General features: G+C 42.1%; 1 protein-coding gene across 1 annotated transcript; it reads right to left on the bottom strand.

Annotated features, from left to right (window-relative positions):
- Positions 1-8,390: 8,390 nt before the first annotated feature.
- LOC131914044 (stromelysin-1) lies at positions 8,391-16,905 on the bottom strand. The gene is made up of 10 exons (XM_059266646.1): positions 16,801-16,905; positions 15,735-15,979; positions 15,498-15,646; positions 15,255-15,380; positions 13,426-13,590; positions 13,127-13,268; positions 11,918-12,051; positions 11,398-11,557; positions 9,785-9,888; positions 8,391-8,528 (listed from the first exon to the last, which is right to left on the bottom strand). The coding sequence occupies exons 1-10, from the start codon at positions 16,903-16,905 to the stop codon at positions 8,428-8,430; spliced, it is 1,431 nt and encodes a 476-aa protein (XP_059122629.1). The 3' UTR covers positions 8,391-8,427.
- Between the last annotated feature and the right edge of the window lie 620 nt (positions 16,906-17,525).

Raw genomic sequence — 17,525 nt, 5'->3', positions numbered from 1 at the left:
ATACGCAGAGTTACACAGACTTGCTCATCAGCCTCATGGGACAAAGAAGACTCACCTCTGAACCTGTCTAAATGCATCAGGTAAAACGGGCTGGCAAGAGACCAAGTGTGATCCTGGGTTCTTGCATGTAATTATCCTTGTTTCCTTAATATGGGTGCATCTTTGCTTACTGAGGGTAGGTGGCATGTGTTTATACTACACACACACACACACACACACACACACACACACACACACACACATTCATGCATGTATTTGTGTGTTCATCCATTCAGAAGGTCTCATGGAGCCTCTCTTGAATAGCTAAATACATGTATCACTGTGTTATTGAAAGATGTGCACTCAAGGACTCATGTTTCACATAAAATTGCTGATCCACGGCATCATATCCCCATTAGAGAGACAAGGCTGCCTGCCTCTGTAGGTCCGTCTATTCCTGTCCCTTCCCTTCTTAGAAGAGGCTCAAGAGTGTGCAACAAGGAGAAACACTGACCCACTCCCCACCTTACCTCCTCATAGTACCACCTTCGCCTGGGACCAGAGTCGGTGTCCTCGGGACTCTTCTCACCTTGTGGGTGTCTGTTCTCACTGTACAACCAATATCTTATTCATAAATAATGCTTCGATAGGTCCTGGCTTGATATGAAAGCACTCATTTCCTCTCAAGGCAGTAATATGTGAGTCCAATAGTGTAGGAGACTGGGAGAAGGCCTCTCAAAGACAGAAGCCTCTCTTCGTGGCATCAGACGGAGGGTAGGTGGGTGTGAGAAAGACTTGAGCGGGGTGCCTGCAGCATAGGGCAGCAGTGGGTCAGTCATCAGATGAGAGGAGCGGACTGCGCTTCAGGAGTTAAAGGGGGCTGGCACTTGGCGATACCGCCATACTCTTTATTTTATGTTCCCTTTAAAATAGCTATTTTCATACAGTGTGTTCTGAACATGGCTTCTTGTCCCTCATATCCTCCCTGGCCTTCCAACTCCCCCGCTCTGTCTCTCTCTCTCTCTGTCTCTCTGTCTCTCTTTAAAAAACAGACAGAAAAAATAAAAAACACAAACAAGGATAAAACAAAGTGAACAAACTAACAACAGAAAGAAAAGAGAAAGAAACAAATAGCGTGAGACACCACACGCGCGCACACACACACACACACACACACACACACACACACACACTCACACAAAACCCATAAAAATATAAAATCAGAAATCAAAGTCTATATAAGCAAAAGACCAGTAAGGTACCCCTGAGTTCACTTGTGTTTGCTGACTACTGCTGGGCGTGGGGCTGGCCTCCGAGTGTGGTTCGTGTCCCCGTGAGATGTCATTGGGGAAACTAGCTTTTCCTTTGGGAGCAGTTATCAGTTGGAGGTAGTTCCGCTGCAGCACTGGGACCCCATCTGCTTTGGACCTGTGCAGGCCCTACGCATGCTATCACAGTCTGTGAGTTCATGTGTGCGTCAGTCCTGCTGTGTCTGGAAGGCATGTCCCCTGGTGTCATCCATCCCCTCTGGCTTCCACAGTCTTCTTGCCTCCTTTTCCGCATAGCTTCCTGAGCCCCGAGGGGAGGGATTTGATGGAGACATCCCAGTTAGAACTAAGTGTATCAAAGTCTGTCATTCTCCGCACAATGTCCAGCTATGGGTCGCTGAATTAGTTTCTGTCTACTGAAGAATAAAGTTTCTCTGATGCTGACTGAGACACTGATCTGTGGGTACAGCAGAATGCCATTAGGAGTCATTTTATTGCCATGTTCCTCTAGCAGAACAGTAGTATTTGGTTTTCCTCTAGGTCCATGGTCTATCTAGTCTCAGGTCCTTAGCCACACAAGCAGTGTTGGGCATGGGTTCCATCTCGTGAAGTGGGCCTTAAATCCAATCAGATAGTCATTGGTTGCTCCCACAATGTTTGTGCCACTATTATACCAGCATGTCCTGCAGACAGGTCACCACTGTAGGTCAAGGGGTTTGAAGCTGGGTTGGTGTTTAAGTTTCTCCTCTGGTGGTGTGCAGAGTACCTTCCTGTGCCATGAACACTAGTCAGTGAGAGTGAAGGCCCTAGGAAGACACCAGCTCAACTTCTCTGTTTTCAGTGAGTTGTGTGTAGATGTTGTCTTCAGCCGTGGGTCCTAAACATCATCTTGTAGAGAGCAACCAATAGCCTTGGTAATTGGCTGAGTTATTTTGAGGTTTTTATGGGGCCCTTTTGACAACAACTCAATTAGATGAGTCCCATTCCTACACTCATTGGAGGTTTCGCTTGGATGTGAGTGGTCTAGTTGAGGCTTTGACTTTCTCATTATTTGGTGATTCATTTATATATATATTTCATATACATATACATATTTTATGAGGCGTCTAATGTAGTAGGTTTTTGAGTGACCTCTCAAATGTCCCTTACTGTTATCACTTCTCCATATTTCCTCCCTTACTCTCCTCTTCCCTCCCTCTCCCAGTTTAATCCTCCCATTCCAGTATCCCTCCTGTTTATCTCTAACTGTATTTTCTCTTTCCCCTTCCTTGGGCAATCCTTCCCTCTCCAGTAGTTCCTTACTCTATACCTAACCTCTGTCGTTATTCAGATAGTAGCAAAGGCTTAAAAGATAGCATCCACATATAAGCAAATACCTGCCATTGTTGTCTTTTGGGGTCTAGGTTATCTCACCCAGGATGATTTTTTTTCTGCCTCTATCTGTTTACCTTTGAATTTTATAATTTTTTAACAGCTAAGTAATATTCTTTGTGTAAATGTACTATATTTTCCTGATCAATTCATCTGTTGCTGGGCATCTAAGCTATTTCCAATCTAGCTGTTATGAAAAGGACAACAATGGACATGGTTGAGCAAGTGTCTCTGTAGTAGGATGGAGTGTCCTTTGGGTGTATATCCAATAGCTGGATCTATCTTGAGGTAGACTATAAAGTTTTAGAAAAGTACCTTTTCCTGGCTCCCTGGGACCTAGTTACTAAACTCACTTGACGGAAGATAATGTGACCACCAGGAATTAGGGAGGAGACAATGGCATGCAGTGTGATCCTCCAAGAGGCTCAGAAAATATAAGATCTTGCAGGAATATGTGTATTCTACAGTCTAGAAGCTTTCAAACTTTTATAAACTACTATCCTTTACTTGAACGAAACCCTGAAAGCCAGTTTTAGATATACTTACTCAGACCGCATGTGGTGGTACACACATCCCAGCACCCTGAGGCAGAAGTAGGTGGATCTCTGTGAGCTGGAGGGCAGCCTGATCTATAAAGTGAGTTCCAGGACATCTAGGACTGTTTACACAGAGAAAAACTCTGTCTTGAAATACCAAAAACGAAAAAAAAAAAAAAAAAGAAACGAAACAAAAATGTGCTTACTGTTGTTTGTCTGTGAGGCATGGCTCATGTGTGTGGCCAGAAGACACCTTATGGAATAGGTTCTCTCTTCCACCTTTTTGTGGGTTCTGGGGATCAAACTAAGGTCACAAGGCTCACACAGCAAGTGCCTTTGCCCACCAAGCCATCTCCCTGTTCCCGATAGAAACAGAAGCTCTCTACTGGGCCTTGCCCATGCTCTGTATGACCCACCTTCTTCAGCAAGGTCACCCATTGTCTCCTGATCCAATCCCAGAACCAATAAGATAAACCTGAAGCTGTTTTATGATCTGTCTGGGTGCAGACAAGGGCTGAAAACTGGAAGCTTAAAGTAACGTTTTGTTCAATTTCTTCCAAAAACAACAAAGAATTTCATAGAATTACATAGTCTTGAATCTTGAAATTTTCAGCTAGCTATTCATGGCAGAACTCTATTAATATCTACAGGTAGGTTGTGGACTGATGTGTGATTATTTGAGAACAATAATTAATAAATCCAGGGATTCAGTAAAATAAAATTTATCAGTGCCTAGAATTGACATGGTTTACAGGAAGATAAAAATAAGTTAAAACTCTATCTGCTCTTTACATCTGCATGAGTTTTTTTTTTCTTCTAGGAGAATCTTCCTCCCCCACCCCCTATTTAGATATAATTTTATGGACATTCCTCCCTCTGCCTTTTGTCCCATAGGAGAATGGCATGACTAAAAAGACTTTTTTTGAGGACAACTATTCCAACTGACTTCCAGCTCTTTCTACACAGACAAATTATTCTGTGATTTTCTTGGTTCTTTCATGCTGGGTGCTTTGTGAAAATCCTCAGAGTGTTCATGTTTTCCATAGTAAATTCAGTCTTTGAATTTCAACTTGTGTCTAATTTTTTATACTTAGGGAGTCAGCCTTTTGAACATTCTTAGTTCATTTGAGCTGCTTTTCTCCTCTTTCTTCTCTTTTTTTCTACTACATGTGTTGAAATGGTCTTTAACAAGAAACTTTGAAAATTGAGGATTTAATACTGTTTTGTTAGGAAGTGGCATGTAGGAAAAATGGTTCTACCCACTATCATCTTTCGATCTATCATCTATATCTATCTATCTATCTATCTATCTATCTATCTATCTATCTATCTATCTATCTATCTCTCTGTCATCTATCTATCCATCCACCCATCCCCATATATGGCCATGTAGTAGCGCTGTTGCCAAACACTGTGTCAGACACTGGACACACATGGTTACTTGGGTCTTCAAGGTTTCATTTTAGGTGTAAACAACCCACGGACCCTAAGTCCTAGGTCACAGGAGGCAAGGGGCAGAATCATTTGAACATAAATCTTTGTGACTGCAGTGCAAACATGTGCCCACTCTAGGCACTGAAATTGGAGTCCCAGACAGGGAAATGGTGTCTGAAGACTTTAGGGCTGTCCCATTAACTTCCTCTGGCCTCCATGTCACCATCCTGTCCCTGGCCTGAAGAGTCTTCCCTACTTTCCTCCAACTATGAACTAATCTCTCTTATTCGTTACAAAAGGTCCTCAAATTGCCACTTGGACCTATTACATCAGCTTCTTACATTTTTACAAATAAGCATCGAACAAATTGATGTATGAATAAGAAATGAGTAGATACTTAAGTGATTCTTAAATAAAAGGGATAGTTCCTACTAGGCTTGATTGTCTGAAAAGGGCCCTATGCTTGTGGTTGTTTTTGTTTGTTTCTTTTTTTCTTTTACTCATCTAAGACCAAATGACTGAAATGTTCATAAGGAGAGTATGGGTTTGTCCACTCACTAGATGCTATCTACAACCATGAATGCTGCCTACCAGGAGACAACACTGCCTTAGCTAACTGATTTATGATGTAATCAGAGATACAGCACAGTGAGTTTTCTAACCTTTAGGATATTCCTCACAACAACGTACTAGTCAACAGAAGGTGCACAGAGGGACTCCTGGTCATCAATCCATTATCTTTGTCTATAGTTAGTGTTTTCTTGAGCTATTAAGAGACTGATTTCTAGAATACTAACCCAAACACTGGACATACACCAAATTCTCCATATTTCCACTGGCTGAAGTCCTGTATGTCCTAGCTGTACATAAAGAAACAGGCTCCAGAGCCAGGAGTGACATTCTGGTGTGAAAACAGTCCGACTCTGGGGGCTGCTTAGGATACAGAATCTGAGTTCACAGCTTTTGGGGCCTGTAGTCTTAGTCACACTAACCTCTTTAATTCTTATGATTTGAATCTGATGTGTGACCTGTCACAGTCTCATGGTTTGAACACTACCAGGGTCACTCAACCTACCTCTTAATTCAACCTGCTTCCGAGAACCAACCACTTCCTCTATCTTTTTCTCCAGCTCAAGCTCACCTCTGTCAGTCTCTTCTTATTCTACCAGCTTCGTTATTAATAACTTCTCCAGATCAGTCATTGTCAGCTAAAGTAGGCAGGTATCAGAGTGAGGGTAGCAAGCCAGTATCAGACAAGTCTCCACTTACCTCCACACACTCTGAGGATGCTGCGCAGCCTGTCTGAAGAATGGCTGGCTGTACTGGAAGACAGCTAACAGTGCTCGTTTTATGGATGAGAGTTATATCACACACACACACACACACACACACACACACACACACACACACACACGTACGTATATATCTTCCTTTCTGTGTTAAAATAGAAATAGTCCTGTATGCCAATGTTTTGTTTTGATTTTCTCAGGTCCATTGGGGGCTTTCTTTTTGCATACTTCTTGATAGTTTTTCATTATCATAATTTCCTGAAAGTCCATGCTGAGGTGCTCTCAAGACTCTAAGTTCGGCCAGGTATGATGGTCCACATTTGTCATCTCAGCACTTTTGTGGAAGGAGAGCAAAACTGTCTCAAGTGCATGGGCAGCCCGGTCCACACGATGAATTGCAGGCCAGCAAGGGCTACTAGGTGAAACCTTGTCTCAAAAATAAAAAGGTCTACGTTCATTTCTAGCCATGTCATTCTGCTTCTTACACGGCATACTTGCATAAAAATAAGTACCATGTCTTTTACTGATTTTTATTAATATTTAATTGATTAATATAGTTGAACATAAAATATTCTTAATTACTTAAATTGCATTAAAATAACTACCTAAATTACATTAAAATAACATTTAATCAGTATTCATATCAAGATAATTTTAATGTGGATGAGTTTTCAAATAGTGTAAATCTTTTATGCAGATTTAAAAGCCAATAGTATTTCTAAACACTTAAACAACTATTAATTAATCAAAACTATTAATTAATCAAAAATATAATTACAAAAATTAAGAAATTGAATTTCTTAAGTCAATTCTCATATACTTTTCAAGCACTGTGAAACAGAAAAAAAATACAGCATTCAGGACAGCAGACTATATACCAAGTATCATGACTAATCAACACTGTTTAAAAAGCCTCAATATTATATTCACCCCCTTCTCTCTATAGATATAGATATATGTATACGTGTCATTCACTGACCACTGCGGTGCTGGGACCTTCTCACCTGTGTCAAATCCCCTCTTCCGTTGGTTTATCCCTAATTCCTCACCAGATCCCCAGCATCTGCTTCCTTCTTCCCGCCCTCGGGCTCAGACGCTCCTTTCTTCCTGTAGACACAGAGTACCCAACCTTTCCAGGAAACCTTCCCAAGGCAATAGGAACTAAACCATTCTGGAGCCTTTAGGGCCAGCCTGTAGCTAAAATCTACAGCACAGAATCAAGATAGCAAGTGAAGGGGCCAGAAGCCAGTTCACACCAAGTTCTAAAGCTTTCCGTGATGCGGACTGTCCTTTGTAGAATGCTGCTTAGAAATTTTTTCCATTTGTGATCAAGGGCTTCTCATTTGCCAACCCTCCCACCACAGCCAGGTTCTGTTCTGTGGTTCTGTGGGCCTCAAATATTCTCCAGAAAGGACACAGTTCCAAGAAGAGCCTCCTAGAAGTGCACCTAAACATTGTGTTCCCTTCTATAACTCCTTAGCATTGTAAGTGCTTCTTCAGATTTGTAATGATTTGTGTCTCTCTGTTGGATTTTAATGATTATAATGATCCCAATGAAGTCAGGAATTATGTGCATATTTTTAGGCTTCTGTGTCTCCAGTCTAGCACAATGCCTGGCACGTGGAACATGATTAATAAATTCTCTTCCAATGGAAGCATAGTCTAAAGGTGAGTGAGCACCTAGTGCATACTTAGGAACTGAGCTTTAAGTGCTACTGAGGGATGAGAAACCTGTTTTAGAATTGTCCTTTGCAAACGGACATCCACCTTGAGGCACACACAGATACAAATGAGCACACGATGATACTTTCATGTGTGTACAGGGTAGACTTGAGGAAAGGTGATGGCCGAGGCAGGGAGGCACAGTCCTGAAGGAATATGTAAGTTAAAGGAGTAGGATTCCCTCACCTGTAGGATGAGGCGCTCAAACTAGGTTGTTTGCTATGAATGCAGGGTTCACTGCAGTTATTAGAAGCTAGCCCTGTAATATGAGACTCACCCCTAGCTTGTTCCATTAGGTATGACAGAGACATCTGAAGTCTAGGTGGGGAAAATACACTTCCTGTTTTTTCCTGTTTGTAGGGGTGCATTAGGTGGGTGAGTGGTACATTTTCTTTATGGATAAACTCCACCAGCAGAGACAGAGAATGTCTACCTCCAGTGGCCCAGCATATCCAGCTGTGCGTTCGTTGCTCAGTCTTTCAGTGCCCAAGATGCTGAGTTCTGGAAACCAGCACTCAAAAATCCATGATTAAATAAATGATACGTCATCTTTATTAAATAAAAGCAAATCATCTACATAGATACAATAATTCTGGACAAGTGTTTATTGTCCAGAAGTGACCTCAACCTCTCCATGTGACACAGTACAAGCTAAGCAGTGCTTCTGAGTGCCCTGTGACCACTCGAGGCTGGCTGGTGAGATCCATAACCTCCATTGGATCCTGTCATTGCACATACTGGGGGGAGTGAATCACTTCAGTTCACAAATACTCGGATGAAGAACTGTCAACTTCAGTTAAAATACACCAGGTCTTCCTTGAATCTCTTCTAACAATTAAACCAAGTGTTACTCTTCAATACATGGGTCACTTTCTTTGCATTTGGGTCAAACTCCAACTGTGAAGATCCACTGAAGAAATAGAAAAACCCTGCATATAAAGACAAGAGGAAATATGAGCTACATTCTTCTAAGTAGAAACTTGGGAAGATAAAAACCTCAGTAAGAGAGAAGTGGAAAACAGAAAGAATCAGGGATGCGACTTGGTAATAGGATACTTGCCTAGGGTGTCCAAAGTTGTGTGTTCAAACTCTTGCCTAGAATATCCTAAATCCTGGGTTCACACCCTTGCCTAGAGCGTTCTAAGTCCTGAGTTCACACCCTTGTCTGGAGTGTTCTAAATCCTGGGTTCACACCCTTGCCTAGAGTTTTCTAAGCCCTGGGTTCAAACCTTTGCCTAGAGTGTTCAAAGTCCTGGGTTCACACTCTTGCTCATCTGAGAAAACAACAACAAAACAACACAGAATATCTCTGTAGTTTCAGTCCATGCCAGGGACAATGTCAAGCATTTAACAAAACTACTACTTTTATAAACTTGGTTGGGCAAGAGCTCTGTGAAGTAAGTCTATCTAATTCCATCTTTCTGACAAACCAGTTGAAGTTTAGGCAGATGCAAATATTTGTCTCAAAAGACTTGCCAGGGAGGGAAGGAGATAGCATTGAGTCTGTACTTCCAATCAGGAAAAAAAAAATGGCTGCTTGTTTGAAACGATGGTTATTTTCTTTCTTCCCACCCCCCCTTCTCCCCTTCATTATCTTCTAGTCCAAGGGCTGTTTCTGGCTCTAGGAAAACAGTGACTTTTAATCACCATGCTTTCTACCTCTCTGCAGATGTGGCCATCAGTGTCAGTAAAGATCACCAGCTTACTCTTGCATAGGGAAGAAATTCTTTTAGGCTTTGGTACATGGAAAGATGAGTGTTTACAGGGAATCAATGTTGTCAGTCATTTACTGAGTCAGGAAAGACAGAGAAAGTCTGCGATTGAATAGTGGAAACAATGGGATTGAGAAGGTCAGCCAGCCTTAAACCAAGTCCCGCCACTGATGGCAGCTTCCTAATAACATGGATAAGAAAGGCAACAGCTCACAATGAGGAAGTGACTTCCCAGCACTTTGGGCTTCCACTCTTGCATACAATAGAAGAGTTGTGTCAATCAATCGCCTTCATGAGCTCACCCGAAGGAGAACCGTAATTACCACAAAAGCAAACAAGTTGAAATTCTTGGGAGAGAGGAGAGTACTGATTTTTTAAAATCTGTTATTAGAAATTATTTAATCCTCTTCCATCTTCTCATATTACAGAGCATTTCAAGGGTCCCATTGCCAACACAGTAAGTGTCCTCTTACCAAATGCTGCAAAGGCAGCATCCACCTTTGAGTCAACGCCTGGAAAGTCCTCAGCTATCTTCCTGGGGAATCCTGGCTCCATGGATTGTTTCTTCTCATCAAATCTGCACAAAATGAGAGAAGTGCAGCTCAGCAGTGCATGGAGGGCATGCTCCCCAAACTTGTGAGCCATGTGGAATTCTAGTAACCTTTCCAAGTTCTGCACATAAATGTCAAGATTATTTAGCACCATGTGTTTTTAATAAGGTAAAACTTAGCTCTTAAAAACATAGCTACACTGGGAACAGGACAACAGTCTACTACAGCAATACTGTTTGTTACTGTTCTTCTTAAGCCTGGTCAAGAGACTCCCCACCTTCTTTCAACCAGAAGGGCATGGTTGTGTGAATACACAACCATGTATACATACATCTGCCTATAAGTGCACACATACACATGTGTGTATGGATTGAGTTACTGGTCAGAAATACAATTTCCATGGCTAGAGAGGTGCCTTAGTGGTTAAGAGCACTTTTGGTGTTCTTTCCCATGACTGGAGTTCATCTCACCATCCGCAGTCAGGTGACTTACAACTGCCTGTAACTCCAGCATCAGAGGATATGAATCCCCTCTTCTGGCCTCTGTGGGCACCTGTATGCCTATGTACACACTCTCTCACAGATATATCCTCATGAGTAGAAATGGAATATTTAGGACTAGAGTGGTGGCTCAGTTGTTAAGAGCACCGTCTACTTTTACAAAGGCCCCACGTGAGGTCCCCAGTACTCACATGGTGGCTCACAACCATCTGTAACTCCAATTCCAGAGGAATGCTATACACATTTCTACCTCCAAGAGCACTGTGTAAATGTGGTGCACATGTGAGAGCACACACACACACACACACACACACACACACACACTTACTAATATACATAAAATAATAAAACAAATTTAAAAGTTGAATATTAAAAATGAAAAAATACACTTTCCAGTTCACCACCATAAGCAGGCTATCTGTCCTTTCCTATCCTGTACATTGAAGTTTTCTATGGAAGCCCTGGAGGAAAAGGGACTGAATGAAAAGCAAGACATAGTAAGTGTGGTTTTGACCAATGGTCTGTCTGCCTTGTCTCAACATCTGGACTGATGATCTAGGAATTAGTGAACCTGCAAGCAATCCTGAGTGGATTGATAAGAGATAAGACACCAACTTCATGGTGTCTTATCTCTAGCCAGGCAGAGGTCGTCAGTGTGTGAGCTCAGCTGAAGTCCTTGAGAGGAAGATGAGACCCAGGCACAGGAGACAAAGAGAAGTCTGGGGCACTGGGAGAGGAACAGTAAATTACGAGGAAGTAAAGACTTCATGAAGGTGCAGGAGTTAAGTATGAAATGTGTGCAGGATCGAGCAGGTAGAGAAGAGAAGGCTGCACAGAGTCGGGAGGGGAGGGGGGACACACGCTCTGAACAGGAACACTTCCGAAATGCCTGTTGGAAGATGCTCCCGTGTTTCAAAGCCCCTGTCCGCACCAGAGAGGAGAGTGAGGATAAGGGTGAGGTGGAAGTGTTTCCTCAAAGGGAGAACGCAGTTCTCAAGTTGGTCTCTACACAAAACCATCCTCACAGCATCTCACCTCCAGTATTTGTCCTCTACAAAGAAGTACGTCTTCTTCTTCACCTTATCAGAAACCGCAGCATCGATCTTCCCAACAGTTTCAGGGAGACCCAAAGTATGGATGCTTTTAGGATAACCCACTTGCTCCTCGTGACCTCGGACAGCCCAGAACTTATTTCCTATGCAGAAGCCAAACAACAGAACACCAGTTAAAAGTCCAGTAACTATGCCTTGAATTTTGGAAATGCATTCTTAGCACTGTCTTTTCATGGTGAATAGCTTTAGGTTTTAGCTTTATGGTGGGCATTCAACAAAAACGCTTGGGTGGAAGAACGAAGGAAGGGAGTTCTCAACTTGGACAAGGCATCTCCCTGAGTTCACTTTCTAACCGTAAATAAAATGTTGGTTTTATGTGTTTCCTTATTATCTTTGGCTATTTTTTAATTACACAGAATTTGACATAAGAAAGTCAAGTCCTGTTCACCTTTCCCCCAGAAGGCTTGATTCACTAAGTTAAAGCAATGTTGTGGAATAATCACCTTTAAAAATGAAAACAGTGTCTCTGTTAGTAACCTCATATGCAGCATCCATGCTGGAAGGAAGGGATGGCCAAAATGAAGAGATCAAATAAAAGCCAGGCTCGGGGCTCCTCAAAGATTTTCGCCAAAAATGCCTAAAAATAGATGTAAAAGAAAAAAAGGGTATCAATCAGAAACCAGCCTTTCATCTTTAGTGTGTCATCCCTGTCCCCGTTTACCCAACATTCTGCATCCTCCAGGCTGGATGAGCAAAATACAGGAATGTCATTACAGGGAAAATCTCTCTGTGTCTATCTCTGTCTCTGTCTCTGTGTCTGTGTCTCTGTCTGTCTCTCTTTCTCTCTCTCTCTCTCTCTCTCTCTCTCTCTCTCTCTCTCTCTCTCTCTCTCTCTCTCTCCCTGTCTCCCCCCTCTCCTCAAAGGAAGACTGCAACAGACCTCCTGTCATAGATTTCCAGACATTTGTTCTCCACCAATTAATTAGTTCAGCATAAGCTTTAACTACATGTAATACACATGAAACAGTGTGTAATTAGTAATTAAAGTATCATCCACACTTCCCAAAAAGATTGACAGTGAGTGAGGTGTGTGTGTGTGTGTGTGTGTGTGTGTGTGTGTGCGTGCACACACATTCACACACCTGCATGAGTGTAATGTATAAATATATTCTTGTACATTCACAGAAAAAAATCTAGGATACACAGAGATCTTGAAGTAGGGTATGTTGGCACAGCCTGGAATCCCAGAACTTGTAAAGAGGCAAGAGCGTGACAACTTCCATCCAGTCTGGGCCTGTCAGAATATCCAGACTGTGTATAGGGGGTCTTGGGATGAAAAATTTCTAGCTCCCTTTCATGCAGAATGAATTCCCAGGAGTGAACTGATAAATCATGATGCTTCTCCTGGTATTGTTTTGAAAGAAAGTAAAGAGAAAACTGACTCTGAAGGTCATTTCTACCCTCTGAAGAGCAGCCTGTCCCTAGGACATTTGGGAACAAAAACCTCAGTGACAAGAATCTAACCATCTGGCTTCAAAAAGGAACTTGACGATTTTAGAAACATGTGGAAAGGTCAGTGCTAGACCCAAAAGATTTCAGGCCCCAGAGTTTGTCTTTAAAATGTTTATATATGTCTATTGTTTTCCTGCTTATTGCCCTTTCTAAGCATTTTTCATCAAAAATAGGTAGGGATTTAGGGCTCTTGGTCTGACCTATCTTTGAAAAACAAGAATTCTCCCCGAAGGGTGGTGACTGCATCAAAGGACAAAGCAGGACTGCACATCAGTGACTCAGGTTCCGGAGAGCTGGATGTGGTGGGTACCACGGGGACATCAGGGGATGCTGGTGGAGGTCCTAAGGGGAACAGATTAAAGGAGACAGAGTTAGGAGAATTGTGGCCTACCTATCAATTCTGTGTTTCCCAAACACCCTCAATGTCTCTGAATTTAACTACAGATACTTATGTGGCATCACAGCAGCCACAAGGACTCCCTTTTCCTGTTTCTCTTACCGTAGAGGAACTGAATTCCTTCCACATCATCCTGAGAGAGACGAAAGCGGACCAGGTCTGTGGAGGACTTGTAGACTGGGTACATCAAGGCTTCAGTGTTGGCTGAGTGAAAGAGACCCAGGGAGTGGCCAAGTTCATGAGCAGCAACCAGGAATAAGTTGGTACCTATGGAAGAAATCGTACGTAATAATTGCTTATCCTTAGCTACATCTACATCATATAGGACATCTGGGCACAGCGTTTACTTACTTCCTGAAAACACACAGGCTTGCTCTCACCTTGTTTGCTGTCTCACTGAACAATTGACTGATCATACACTCAGCAGGAAAACAAGTGAATTTTGAAAGTTGTGCTTGAGATCAGCCAAGTACCCAAACTCACCCAGCAGTCCCTCTCTTGGGCCTCCAATGGTCTGACAGCAGCTCTCACTCACTGCTGTCAGATGAAGATCACTACTTACTACTTAGCATAGCAGAGCTCTCTTTTCTTTTGTCCACAAAAAGCTAAAACTGCTCCAGCATGGGGTTAGCATTTGACAATTTCCGTATCAGTCAGCTCATCTCAGGGGATTTCTCATCTCATTCTAAAACCCTTACATAACCCTAATCCTGTACTTTCCACTGGATTTTGCCTACATCATTTTACAGTTTCATCATCCTTTTACATACCAAGTCCCAAAAGTGAGAGAGATGTCATAGAGTTTGTAAAATCGGTTTTAAACGTAGCACGCCCGAGTGTTTGTCCTAAGTGAGATCTTGGACCCTTAACTGTATTCATGTTCTTCTCATTATAATTATGTGAAGCAGTCCCCTCAGTGCTGAAGTTGGGATGTGAGGAGATCATGACTGGCATAACTTTGGTAAATATTACCTGTGGATGTTGTGGACCTGAGGGCGTTCTCATTTTAAATAAGGGTCTTCTGGGAGGGGAGAATGCTAATTCTCTAACACATGAATTTTATTCAGTGAGAAAGTTAGATTTGTATTTTCTACAGATATCAGTTTATATTTTCATTATGAATCCCAGTTCAATCTCGAAAGTAATACAATTTATTTCAGCCAAGTTTTTGAAAACTTAGTCAATCCCCAAAGTTATGAACTAAGAGACCTTCTCTGTGGACAGTTTGGTTCTTGTACTTCAGGGATAGTCATTTTCTTTCAGAAATTGATAAAAATTCATCTTAACCAGAAGTCACAAAAATGTGAGCTTAATAAGACCAACAAACAAACCAAACAAACAAAAAACCATCAGATTTCTGAAGTTTAATTTTGGCTTCTGCTTTGAAAAGTAAAGAGGGGAAATTACCAGAGCCAAAGTACTACCCTATGCTATTGCTTGAATATCTATAATTTGATAGCATTAGGAAGTTTTTATAGTAGTAGTCTGTAATCACACGAGATCCACAACTGTTAAAAATGTAGTGATTTTCCCCATTATTGAAAATAGATTCTTTTCTCATATAATACATCCCGATTAGAGTTTCTCCTCCCTCTGCTCCTTCCAGTTCCTCCCCACCTCCCCTCACAGCCAGATCCACTCCCTTTCTGTCTCTCATTGGAAAAGAACAAGCTTCTAAGAGACAACAAACAAAACAAAATACATAAGATAAAACAAACCCATCACATATATTGATATATTTTATATTGTGCTTATTAAGAAAATGAATGCTTTTTAGTCATCTGAAAATACACTAAGCTGTTATTAAAACAAAAAAAATGTATTCCATTGGAATCCAGAACACATTCTAGCATTAGTACAGCTGATTATGAAAATTTCCCTAAATATGAAAAGAAATGAAACCAAGTCATGCTGAGAGGCAGAACACTAACCTGTCGTGTCCTCTGTCCACTGCTCATCATCATCAAAGTGAGCGTCTCCATTAATCCCCAGCCCGGGTGCATATGCATGAGCCAAGACTGCTCCAGGCCCATCAAAAGGGACGAAGTCTCCATGTTCTGAAGGGAAAAGGTATATATATATAACTGTAACAAATGGTAATTAGGACTTCTTTGTAACATTTTAGTAAAATACCACCGAGCAATGTGTATTTCAGGCAGTTCTTGCGCCTTTACCTCCAACTGCGAAGGAGATCATGATGTCAGCCTCTCCTTCAGAGAGCCTGGAGAAGTTGAGCGGGGTCACCTCCTCCCAGACTTTCAGCGCTTTCTCAATGGCAGAATCCACACTCTCTTTCGGTAAATCTGGTGTATAATTCACAATCCTGGACGAGAGAAATGGAAGAAGATAGTGTGTGCCGCCGTGATGCCTCTGACACAGTGTTAACACTCAGTGAAGACTGGACCTGTTACCTGTAGGTGAGGTGGTTTTTCCTCCACTTTGGTGACCCTGGAAAGGTAGTGAAGCCACCAACGTCAGGGACGCCACACCTGGGTTTCAGCATCACATCCATAGTGCTGGAGTCCAGCTTCCCTGTCATCTCCAGCCCGAGGAACTTCTGCATTTCTCGGATTTTTTTCACCACAGGACTACTGTCCTTTTTCCTAGTGGACTGCTTTCCGTCTTCTGCAAGGCCATAGTAGTTTTCTAAGTATTTCTAATGGAATAAACATGACTTTTAAGTCACAATTCTATTTTTTTAGCTATTGCTATTTATAGTAAATATGTATAGTCATATATCTTCTTTATTCATTCATTCATTCACTCATCATTCATTCATTCATTTATTCATGATAGAGTCTCAATATCTAACCAAGGAACTCCTTGAATTCATGATCCTGGGATTATAGACTTGCACCAAGCCCGGCAGTGGCTTTACTTTTCTTAGTCTTTGACCTATTTTTCTTGTTCGCTGAAATTGTAAGCATAATACTTCATTTAATTTGTCAGCAGTAGCCCTTCCTTGCTCTGTTTTTGGAACACAGTGTCTTTGTTTGCCACTAAAGCAATGAAAGTGGGGAGGAAATCCCTAAGTATTGAATGCAGAGAAAACCAAAAGGAACAAATAAACACTTGTGAGAATCTTTGCCTGTTTGGGGTAATTTTATTTAATTTCCTCAATTTTCCGCTTTTCACAGGATTTGGCTTACTAGGGGAAACTTCGTCAGGCCTCTCATGTACTAACACTGTAACTATTTTTCTAAACTACACTGGACTCAGACTCTGAAGGATGGTCCAAAGCAAGGCACAGGTCACGGTCACGCTGCCTTCTCTTGCCGCTGCTCCTGCCACCGGCTGCGTGACCTCAAAGTGTCACCCAATGCTGATGGCCTTTGTCTCTTACTTTATACAAAAGGAAGAATCCCGCAATGCTGAGACCCTCTGTTGCAGAACCACCCCTACACAAGCTGTCAGAACCAGTCTGTGGAATGCAAAGCTGTGCCCTGCCAAGAGCCCGAGGTCCTTCCCACTGCTTACCTGAAGAAGCTCCATGCCGGGGTCTTCATCCCCTGCCCTGCTGTGCAGTGGGTAGGACGAGCAAAGTGCTGCACACAGCCACAGCAGGACCGGGAGACACTCCATCTCCACTGGCCTTTGTCGGTCTGTGCTGCCTTCACCGTGTTCTCTGCCTACCTCCTTCTATGTCCACCCTCCTGAGCCCAACTTTTATAGGGTGACAGTGTTTGTGGAGATCACCCGCAAACTGACTCATCATTGCTTCCACCCAAATGGGACTGTTTCCAACAACCAATAATCAAAGTAGGGTGATACAACCTTCTTCACCAAGTTCTCTGAATCTTCTGAATTTTGCAAGTCAAAACAGTGATTAATCTCCAGGAAATGCTTCCTGCCTGGCAAGAGAGAAAACTGGAGCTTTTTTATTTACTTTTTTTTTTAATTTTGGAAAACTTAACTATAGTTCAGACGCCATAATGTTTGTGACTCACATAGAAGTGGACTAACTTGGTAAAAAGTCCAAGTTGTGTAGAACTTCTAGAAGCCAAAGCTAAATACAGTGAGATGCAGGTAAGGAAAGTATGTACCTAGAGGACATACTATTTGTCACCACAGATCACACTGTATGTCACCACAACCCATAATGTATGTCACCATAGCCCATACTGTATGTCACCACAGATCACACTGTATGTCACCACAGATCACAATGTATGTCACCACAGATCACAATGTATGTCACCACA

This window comes from Peromyscus eremicus, chromosome 7 (genome assembly GCF_949786415.1).
Source record: "Peromyscus eremicus chromosome 7, PerEre_H2_v1, whole genome shotgun sequence".
Classification (NCBI taxonomy): domain Eukaryota; kingdom Metazoa; phylum Chordata; class Mammalia; order Rodentia; family Cricetidae; genus Peromyscus; species Peromyscus eremicus.
The sequence above is the reverse complement of the archived record's forward strand: the minus strand, read 5'-3'. Positions and strand labels throughout refer to the sequence as shown.

Excerpts from the sequence above, each read along its gene's own strand:
- LOC131914044 (XM_059266646.1), bottom strand. The coding sequence starts at position 16,905 with ATGGAGTGTCTCCCGGTCCTGCTGTGGCTGTGTGCAGCACTTTGCTCG. Across the intron at positions 15,381-15,497 it reads GATCTCCTTCGCAGTTGGAG|AACATGGAGACTTCGTCCCT; the intron begins GTAAAGGCGCAA and ends TTTTCCCTTCAG. Across the intron at positions 12,052-13,126 it reads TTCTTGTTTTTCAAAGATAG|GCATTTTTGGCGAAAATCTT; the intron begins GTCAGACCAAGA and ends ATCTATTTTTAG.